Source organism: Centroberyx affinis, unplaced genomic scaffold (assembly GCF_046629955.1).
Source record: "Centroberyx affinis isolate AG114_WGS23_722 - 3 ecotype Tasmania unplaced genomic scaffold, CSIRO-AGI_Caff_v1 ptg006280l_1, whole genome shotgun sequence".
Taxonomy (NCBI): Eukaryota; Metazoa; Chordata; class Actinopteri; order Beryciformes; family Berycidae; genus Centroberyx; species Centroberyx affinis.
Genome location: NW_027283191.1, coordinates 1 through 11,034, shown reverse-complemented (window position 1 = coordinate 11,034; position 11,034 = coordinate 1). Strand labels below are relative to the sequence as shown.

The window sequence follows — 11,034 nt, the reverse complement described above, 5'->3', positions numbered from 1 at the left end:
TCTCACGTACAGTCCAATGTCTCTCTTCCCATTTCCCTCTCTCCATCTCAATCTCCTCCCTATCTCTCTCTCTCTCTATCTCCTATCAGACCTTTTATTGAAAATCAGATATCAGCCAGTCAGTGTCCTCCACCTCTGATATGATGGAGGTTGATCCCTGACCACAGCGAGTCAATACGTTCTTATTATTCTTATAATAGATGGCTGACCGGAGAAATCATTCCAGTGCAGTGTGGGAGGATTTTACTCGACAGTTTGTAAAACCTGCAGTGAAACCTTCCTCATTCTGCCTTAAGGAACTGCTAAATTTCATTAGTCTGGCTTTCAATGGAGAGTTTTAGTGTCCCATGATGGTCTCAATGCTGTTTCAGAGGCTTTTCCCACTCAAAGAAGGTTGAATCCTAACATCTTAACATCTTCTCCATGTAGATATAGTCAGACCCCCATATACGAGCTTGTCTTCTATCTCCTCTCCTCCCTCTATCACTTCGCTACACTCTTGTCTTTTTCTCTGCCAGTACCTCTCCTCCTTCAATCTCACTTTCTCGCCCTCTGCCTCTTTGTCACCTCCACTCTCTCTCTCTCTCTATACCGATTCTGGCTTTCATCTTACATCACTCGTCTGTCTCCGTCTCTGCTTCTCTCTCTGTGTGTGTGTCTCTCTCTCTCTCTGTCTCTCTCCGTCTGTCTCTCTTTCTGTTCCTCCGCCATGCGAGGATCATCAGCCCAGATGTTGGTGACCCACTTAAGGGCTCTGGAACAGATGTTGAAGGGGCAATGTATGTGTGTGTGTGTGTGTGTGTGCAGGATGTGTGTGTGCTGACTTACGACAGAGCTGGACGGCGACCAACAAGCACTGGGCACTTGGACTGGAGAGACGGATTAGTGTTTTATGCCTCAGGATGGAGGGATGAGCGATGGAGGGATAGAACGAAGGGATTGGAACTTGGGGTTTTGGGGGCTGGAGGGGGATTAAAACTACTGCGTTTGGCCGGGGGCAGAAACATGGCATTTTTCCTATTTAATGTCTCTCGGACCAAGAGAGAGGCTTGGAGTGAGCGTTCACAGGTCACGGCCTGGGTGAAGAAGGAAAAAAAGAGGGGGGGAACGGAGGGAGAGAGCGGTGAGTGCATTGGAAAGGTCATCCTGCTAGAATGGGTTTTGTTGTGTGGTCGTAGGCGGCAGAGTGAACCGGCAGCCCGCCTGTCGGTTTAGAGTCACTCTGTCTTTGTCAGTCTCTGATTTGGTCTCCTAGGACGTTTTCAAACCTATAGAGGAGCTTTCAGGTGACATAAGGTGCCCTTTTGAAGGTCCTCAGTTCTTGCTTCAATAAATGATGGCAGTGAACAGCTGATTGTGTTTCTACAACTTGGCCGTCTCAACGGAATTGAATAGCCATGGTTAATTTCTGTGCTGATTTTGACTGGGAAGAGATCATTTAACCACTGAAACATGGATTTTATGTTTTGATAATCGCTTTTTAGCTAGCTAGCCATAGTATCTAGTTAGCATTGTAAACACATGATTAGCACAATAGATAGATGGATAGATAGATAGATAGATAGATACTTTATTGTCCTAATGTTGACTAGTAGCTAGCTTTAGTAGCGGCTATAGTTCACATCTACATTGCTTTGCCAAATTAGCCTGCTGCTATACCAAACAAAGCTAAAAACAATTGTTTGGAGTAGAAAAGACAGTTTCCCATGTCATAGTGACCTAAATTTGGGAACAAATCTATCTTATCAAACCATTCAATTTTTCTTAAAAATGTACTGAAAGGACCTACACCCACATCATGACTTTTTCAGATATCTTTTCCTGATTTGCCATTATTTGTGCACAGCTAATGCACCTGGTGCTAGCCGAGATTTGTGACATTACATAGTTCAATTGCTTTGGTCCAAATAAGGGGATGAATTGTCATTTTGTTGTATTTTTGCAGTGGTTTGGATATGTTTAACACGGCAAAATGTCAAGTGAACCATATATCCACAGAAGTCACATGGGGGCAGTTATTTTCTTAAGAAATGATGCAATAAAGTACTTTTTTCTAGGATAAAACTTCTGTTCTTCTGTCTTTCACCCATAATTCACAGTGCCTCCTGTAGCCGGGTGGGATCACTCCAAACAAAGCACTCCAAGATTTGGAGATGGAAACGTAACAAGAAACCACCCTCAACCGTTTCTTGTGTTTTAGTGTGTTCTCATGTGTGCAAACAAACCAAACTCTCCAGAGTTCAAAATAACTTCGCTAAACAAACTAGGTGTGAAAATACCCTGAAGTCTGTATCTCTAAGTCTGCATTATTAGCGGATGAAAATATATTTCAACTCTCACTGTAATCCCTTTTTTATATGACAAAACATCTGTTCTCTGTCTGTCTGTCTGTGTGTTGGTCTCTCATTCAGTTTTGTCAATAATCTTCAGATTTTGTGCCGTATGAGTGTGTACAAGATATATTATGTCAGTTATACTCTGTTATCATTTTTGTTACAACAGAACACAAAGCCATTAGAGTCGCTAACAGAGGAGGCATTGTTGTAACGAGGCTAGAGAGAATCTTTATCTCTCCCATTAAATCACATCCCCTCTTCCAAGGCTCGCTTCTGACACACACACACACACACACTGTTTGTTTTGTGGCTGTGTTAGCCAAATGACAATTGGACAGAGTGGGTGCCTGTTATTAATTACTGCAGGTACTATAAAGTGTGTGTGTGTGTGTGTGTGTGTGTGTGTTCCAAACACTCAGCGGTGGCATGGTGGGTGCGCTCAGTCCATTCTTTGCCCGCTCAACTAAAACAAACAAATTACAGGTTTAGACCTACTGATTTCCCTTATTGGCTTCCAGCGCTGCAGACGCCACTCAGTTACCTCCTGAGGTGAGATAACTCACCACTGCCAGGTCTCCTCCCTCCTTACACTGTGTATCGGACCCACTTCACCTATTCCCCTATCTAATCATGGGCCAATATCATATATACTGGGTGATCGGATGGTGTTCAGATAGAGAGAAAACACATCAAATTAAGGTGTAAATGCACCCAAGAGACATGTTGTGTTTATTGAGGATTTTGGTTGTGACAGACACAATATGTAACAATGAAATGGGTAAAAAAGAAGAGTTACAGGAACATTAATAGGACGCTAATAACTAGAATCTTGGTAGAAGCTAAGAAGTGAAACTGTCCAAGGGTCCAGACGACCAGCAGCAGGATACATTGTTCAGTCGGCCATTCAAAGTTTGATTGGTTTAATCTGCTGTGGCATCTGTCTCCATAAAAGCTATAAATCCTTTGCAGATCCTTTTAAATTCTCTTGTTTTTTTTTTTTTTTCATATTATACATAATTCTTTCATTAGGAACGCACACTGCTAGTTCATTAATCCATCTAGCGGTGGAAGGAGGCTGGGATTTTTTTTTGAAATGTGAGTTTGCAGCTACAGAGATTTAGCATACATCGCCCTATAGAGTCAGTCTTGGATCTGCAGGTGTGGTCACTCCTTAAATACAGAAATGTATTGAGGCAGCGGCAGGACCAAAACATGTGTTCCTATTCCAATGTTACATCTTGGGCAGAGCTGTGAGTACCGAAGCCCTGTGAGTCAGATTGCACTGTGTCAGTTTGCGTCTCGCGTTAAAAGAGAAGTACCGGCTACTGATGCATAAAGCCTCCCAGTCTGCTTTTTCATAATTAAAGCTGAGATCCTCTTCCCACTTACTCTTTACTCCTAGTTCTTCCCACCCCTATGACATTAGACATATTTGAAAGTTCTTCGAATGACTGTCAGACTCCATCTTTAAACAAGTTCCCGAAAGGTTTGACGCCTTTCTGAAACCATATGTGTGTGCTACCGTCTCTAGGGGTTGGAGGTAATAAGGGATTTGCATGAAAGGGTGTGAAAGCTGTTTTTTCTGCAAATTTCTTTATATTTGTCTCCATGTGGGGTGAAAAAGTGCAGATGAAATGCATCTCCAATCCACACATACACACTGCAGAGACAGAAGTAAACTTTCGCATACAGATCCAATACGGAAACGCACTCAAAAGCAGGTGGCAGGCAGCTCAGATTGTGATATATTTGTCAAAAATGGACTGTAAGATGTTTACTATCAATTTCAGAGAGCGTGAATAATATGAGAGGAAGTGACACGTGCGGCAATCTGTGTTTTGGTGAAGGAAAGAGCAAGCTGATTTCAGTGTGTGTATACCAGAGATGCATTTTAACCACAGGTGTAAATGTAATCCAGCTAAATCACATCTACACAGTCTAGATACAAGACGCACTGTCATACCAGGTGGTAACAGGGCCATTATATTGGTTCCTAATCCTTTAAACGCGTAGAAGTTTCCAAACAGAAAGTCGGAACTCATAATAGATGGCCGCAGTTCTCCCTTCAGTTGCCTGGGTATCGGCTGCAGGCATTACTGTCAGTGTACAAGCATTTACTCTAATTCCTTAAGGACGAGAGACTTAATATTAGTCTGATTTTATTAGCGCGGTAATGAGATGATTGACTGTAATGGTTTTGTTTCTGCGTACATTAGGCAGCGAAGAAGACCGGCGGCCCATTCCGCCGGCAATGTTTGGGGGAATGAGACTTGACAGCAGGAGGGGAAATAGATTTTAAAGCAGCTATGAAGATAGATCCGCATAGGCATGTCCACTCACACCCGCCGAGCTTATGGACTCGCTGGGGGCACACACACAAACACAGATATTGTGTTTGTGTGTGTTGTCTCTCTCTCTCTCATGCATGCACACACACACACACACACACACAATTCTTGGTTTAATTACCTACCGTGTCTGAAGAGAGACTGGAGGTCAGAGAGGTCGGCCAAGTTTCATCAGAGATGTTCAAGCTCCAGTGATACTGAAATTTATATCAGCACTCACACACACACACAAACACAATAACAAGCCATTTGGTGATTGAACACAGGCTGATTAGCTGCCTGGGACAAGGAGAGTGTGGCGAAGTGGACAAACAAATGCGATGCTCTTTCACCTATAGAGCAGTTTAATAAGGACTATTCATTTGTTTTCTTAAACCCATTCAACTGCTGGATGCCCAGCAGGCAGTAATACATTTCTGAAGCGCGGGAGCTTCTCTACACGGTTACGTTACATAGATGAATCACTGAGACCATGTTTTGTCCGGTCTGGCCGGTGCAGATGAGATGCAGATTAGGGCCGCTGGACACGCCACACAGCTGATTTGACACACAAACACACAGCTGGCCAGATAAACCCCTAAATGTGATCAGTGGGCTAGCGCTTGACGTCACAGGGGTGCGTACGGGATTATTTAATGTTTTGCGAACACGGCCGAATGTCATGCTGCACTTTAAGGACTCGCCGTGTTGCGTAACGCCCCGTGTCACCGGGTTGGTACAGAGTACTGTGATAAGGCTTGCTTTGATTTCATTAAAAATGCAGAATACCTCTGTGTGACTGTCATGTTGTCATATCATCAACCTCAAGTAGGAAACAGCTTTATATTACTTTTCCATGCTTGGTGATTGAAATAGCACAAACTGAATCTGTGCCCATTGTAGCTGCCTGGACATGGAGAAACAGCGGTGCACAGGCCCAAAAAGAAAAGACGAGATGAAAGGGGAGCGAGAAGAAAGAACTTCGTAAACCCAGATGTTTAAATGCAAAGTTTCCAATTTTTATCCTACAGCTGGCCAATAAAATGATAAGTTCCCAACTGTAAAAGTGCAAAAAGTCAGCGAGTGAGTCAGCAAATGATTGAGTGAGGGAGTGAGTGAGTGGATGAGTCAGTGAGTGTGGGAATGAGTGAGTGAGTTAGTGAGTGAGTGGATGAGTGAGTCAGTAATGCTACATCCTAAACCACTGTGTGTATCCTAATCATACACTTAGTATATTTAGGAAAATAAACACCTTCTATATTTATTTGTTTTACTTATTGTGTTTTACTCACCATACTTGCTAAAATGTTTCTTTGACATACAAGTGTAGAGCTGGAGCGTATGCAGATTAAGAAAAAATGTAAAAACTCTGGCATGTGTCTAATATTTCCTATTTAACTTTTGTGTTGTGTGTTTTATTCATACTCGCTTTATTCTGTGTAGCCCATTTGTTTTAGTTTAGTTATTTATAGCACTAACTAATTTTGTAATGAAGGAGAAATAGATGTGCTCAGTGCTCTAATCTGCATGCACGGTTCGCATTGATTGAGTCTACACGGTCCTCGTTGTTTGAAAGCAACGCGTCCACTTTAATGGGTGTAGGCTGCCCTCTAGCGGCACTGCGTAGACATTACATCATTCACAAGCGTATAAATACAGTGGACGCGAATCACGTGGCGCCAACCCATCAGAGTCCAATGGCCAACTGAATCAAATGAACGAAAGAAGTGACTCATACAGAATCAAATCTCATAACGTAACAGCATTTGCATCAGTAAGCTGCGGTTTGTTTAACCCGTCATATTTCTGAGTTGCTTTGTGACTCTAGTGACCTGCCGCTGTTTGCTGACCGACAACTTTATTTCCTCTGTCTTGATTGTCATTGGATGCCGACCGCTACTCTGTTTAATCATTGGTTGCTGACCTCCCATTTCCTCATCTCTGATTGGCAGGTTTGAAAAGCGGCCTGGCTGGTGTTGTAGTCGCTGCTGTTGTCGAGCAAACCAAGCATCCTGTCCCGTTGCCATGGGGAAACAGAACAGCAAACTGCGGCCGGAGATGCTGCAGGACCTCAGGGAGAATACCGAGTTCTCCGACCACGAGCTGCAGGAGTGGTACAAGGTACAGAGACACACACTGTACACACCGGCTGCATTTCTATACACAGGTACAGCGTTGAGTGGTAGCGCATTACAGTAATGTTTCACACAGTAACGACCATTTCAGTTCCACTAATAGCCTTAGCCTACGTCACCACCAGAATTCGTCGTCGTCCTCTCGCGCGGAGCTAGTTTGGATGAAAAATGGCGGGACGGCTTACTTTCAATATTTCCCCTACTTAAACTTTACTGGAGGGTAAAAACCACCTAAGCTAATTTTATCCTCGTTTTTATTTGTGGAATAGAGTTTCCTCAACTTTTTACACTGACACTAATCTTCATAATGTAAATTCATAGCGCAGGCTACATCATAAGTGTTATCAAACTCATTAAAGTTATATGACTATCGATTAAAAGAATGAATTGATGCTCTACTGATAATATAATTGATTTTTTTTTTATATGGGTGGTCATTCACTTGATGCTAATAGTTTACCTTCCTTTTTATTTACCTCTACATCACTGATTTTATCAAGCAAAAGGATGACAAGAACAATGGACATCAACACAATTTGGGGGGTGTAACGAAAAAGTATTGTAACGATTAATGTAACGAACAGGAAGTAACAAATTACTTTATTAAGTGCACAATCCTCATAGCCTCTCTTTCTGTGTCTTTCTATTTATCTCTCTCTTACATACTCAAAAGAATCTGCAGGACCAGCTGTAAAAAAAAAAAAGATATTTGTGCCCCATTTGTGTCTCATTAATCTATGACACTGATACAACAATCTTAAATATGACGTGTTTATCTCATCATCCACTCCCAGTCTGTTAATCCCGTGGCGAGACTACGCTTGTCGCGGCGTAGCAGAAGGTTTCTTCGGCCTCGAGGAGATTTCTGGACCAAATCTCGGCGTGATGAAGTGCCACAGTGAACTGATGAATCATCTCATCTTCTTTGTGTGTGTGTGTGTGTGTGTAATGCCTACACGGCTTTATGCATGGATTAGACCTATGTACCAGCTGTGTGAGCTGTCCTGAATAAGAGCTGTAGATGTTAAACCATCACCTCCCTGACCTGTTCGTTAAGCCTCGGGTTAACATGATCATGATGGTGTCTGCTCTCAACACATTTACTCATGGATACTGCAGACATCATATAAAATGCAAATGTTTATAGACACCCTGTATGTGTTTACAGACATCATAAAAGGTTCTGCAGGGTGTTGAGGTGCCCAGAGTCTCAGAATTTATTCAGCGTGTCTTTGTTTATGGGTTGTAAATCAGTGCTTTTAAGTCGGCGGCCCACAATGAAAGTTTTAACACTCCCATAACAAATGTCAAGGACACCGGCAGTGAAAAAGTTTTTTTTAGGGGCAGAGCTGTGCCGACTTTCCACCCCGACTCATAACAATCTTTGATAGGATGATGAAAAAGTAATTCCAGGCCTTGGAATGGGGACAATGACTTCCTCACCTCGCTCCCTCTATCTCGGCTGCCTCAGAAAAGAAAGTCCTTCAGCGCTGTTGAAAACGGGACAGGTCTCACATGACTTTCACCTCCCTCTTTTCTCTCTTTCTCTGGCACAAATGCTGCCGCTTTATCACATGCGACTGCTTAGAACTATCTGGTATCCAAGACTAAGCGGCCTTTCAAAAAGTACTTGTCGATCTATTCAGAGTGAAACATTACATGAAGCGTTTCTACCTGAAACCAAGACGGGCCGGGGGAAGTTTTGTCACAGAGAAAGGTTTCGGTTCCTGATGTTTCAGAGTTGCTTTGAAAATTATTTAGGTCAATTATAATAGGGTTTCTGGCGAGGTAAAAATAGAATCATAGAGATGTATTATATGGTTCTAGAGATTGTAGAGACTGAAAAGGACTTATCTATAATTTCTCTGTGCGTCTTGTCTCGTCTCTCTTCCTTTTCCCAGGGCTTCCTGAAGGACTGTCCCAGCGGAAACCTGAACGTGGAGGAGTTCAAGAAGATCTACGCCAACTTCTTCCCCTACGGCGACGCCTCCAAGTTCGCCGAGCACGTCTTCCGAACGTTCGACACCAACGCCGACGGGACGATAGACTTCCGGGAGTTCATCATCGCCTTGAGCGTGACGTCGCGGGGCAAGCTGGAGCAGAAGCTGAAGTGGGCCTTCAGCATGTACGACCTGGACGGCAACGGCTACATCAGCCGCGAGGAGATGCTGGAGATCGTGCAGGTGAGGAGGGAGAGAGGAGTTTTTGTTCGTAGATCGGAGCGCTCGGTCACGAATTGGTTAACGGCCGGGAATGAGGAATGAAAAGGATGGAGGATGAGAAGTGCGCTTCTGTCGGAGGCTTGTAGCACCCAATAATGTAATAATTTCCTGAAAATGTAATAACACCTGAAAATGTAATAAAATTTGCACTTAACTTGACCAATAATGTAATAAAATGTCCTGACTGATATTGTAATAACATTTTACCGATAATGTAATACCTTTCAATATAGTAAAACCCAATAATTTAATAACTTGACCAATAGTGTAATAAAAGGTCCTGACTGATATTGTAATAACATTTTTACCGATAATGTAATACCTTTCAGGTGGGTCTTTTTTTTTTTTTTTCAAAACTGATGATGTTCATTTTCAGTCCAGAGTTATACATTTTGTGTTTTAAGAATTTAAGAATGTTATATACGTACATTGGATTTGAAATGAAAGAATGAGTATTAGGTTAAAGTGCAGACTTTGAGCACCATACAGCCATATGCACATGGGCAGAAACTCAGGGACATGCAACTACATCCTGGTCTTATTGAGTGGGTGATGGACTACCTCCTTGGGAGACCATTCCAGGTCAGATAAGCTCCTGAGCAGCACTGGGGACCCCAGGTAACTGTTCCCTAACCCTCCACCCCCCCCTTTAAAATTTGAAAATCCGGGATTGGATCCCCCCATCATAATCCGTGGGGGTGCAATTGAGTAAAAGTCAAAAAGTTTCTACTTTTTACAAATCTTCTGATGATGTCTAATCTAAGATCCACTCTGGTCTAATGGACGATCCTTGCACAATGACCAATCAGCATGGGTATGGGCGGTTCATTTCCCATTGATAGGGATTTTAGTTTAATGCATCTTTGCCTGATAACAACGTACCACTTGCCATCTGTTGTAAATTTCAAATTCTACATAAAGCCTAGAGTTTACATTTCCAATCATGAAATATAACAATAAACATAAAATGTTATTACAATATCAGTCAGGACATCTTATTACATTATTGGTCAAGTTATTACATTATTGGGTTTTATTATATTGAAAGGTATTACATTATCGGTAAAATGTTATTACAATATCAGTCAAGACATTTTATTACATTATTGGTCAAGTTATTACATTATTGGGTTTTATTACATTTTCGATCAAGTTAAGTGCAAATGTTATTACATTTTCAGGCGTTATTACATTTTCAGTAAATTATTACATTATTGGGTGCTACAAGGCTCTTTGTAGAAGCTGTTTCATCAGCTGGCCTCAGGTGTTTTGAATGAGGCTGTTGCTTTAAAATGAGAAGGGAAATATGTTGTAAAGGTTTCTCAAAGCTGGAGCAGCAGTGGAAATTTTCCCGTCTGGAAACAGGCGCAGCACGTTTTTTTAAGAGGCAGATTGAATTTCCGTTCCTATCAGTGAAACAGGCCCAGGTCACAAGCAAAAGCCTATTTTTAGACTTTCCAAACGTTTGGTTTCAGTTACTCAGATGGGGATTTTTAACATGACATATGTCTGGGGATAGATGACCGAGTTAATTTCTCAAACCTCCACGTCGCCAGACCTAACGTCTGTTTTTGTAAGCAAATCTAAAACCAGATCTGAGAAGTTAAGCGGTCCAATTTGGCATCACCACGAGGTTAAATATGGCTTGTTGTCCTGGCTGCAAGCCACTGTCATTGTGCCATTCAAATTTCCCAAAAGCCGACTACAATAAATATTATTTGGACGGGCCAATCAAATAGGAGAATGCCTCTCAACCAGATTCCAATGGACATCTGTCTCCCAGCAGAGCACAGATGATCAATGCTCACTTCATTATACATTCGTTTAAGTATGTGCGTTTAGGCTCAAGCACTCGTATCCAAAGTCACTGCTAGCACCGACACTAATAGGCATGCTTAATGTGCTGACTCAAATATTGGCACAGGCAACAGTTCGCATGAGGAATGTTAACTGCTACATTAGTGCTGCATGTAATTCTTTCACTGCTGAAGGAAATAAATGAGAGACTCACAGG

The 11,034-nt window shown here is 42.3% G+C and overlaps 1 protein-coding gene across 1 annotated transcript; it reads left to right on the top strand.

The window, feature by feature from the left end:
• Positions 1-6,688: 6,688 nt before the first annotated feature.
• On the top strand, positions 6,689-8,981 carry LOC139638318 (hippocalcin-like protein 1; the record flags this gene model as incomplete). The annotated part of the gene is made up of 2 exons (XM_071512421.1): positions 6,689-6,784; positions 8,700-8,981. Coding segments are annotated over exons 1-2 (378 nt in total), but the record flags the coding sequence as incomplete, so codon positions are not given.
• Positions 8,982-11,034: the final 2,053 nt, after the last annotated feature.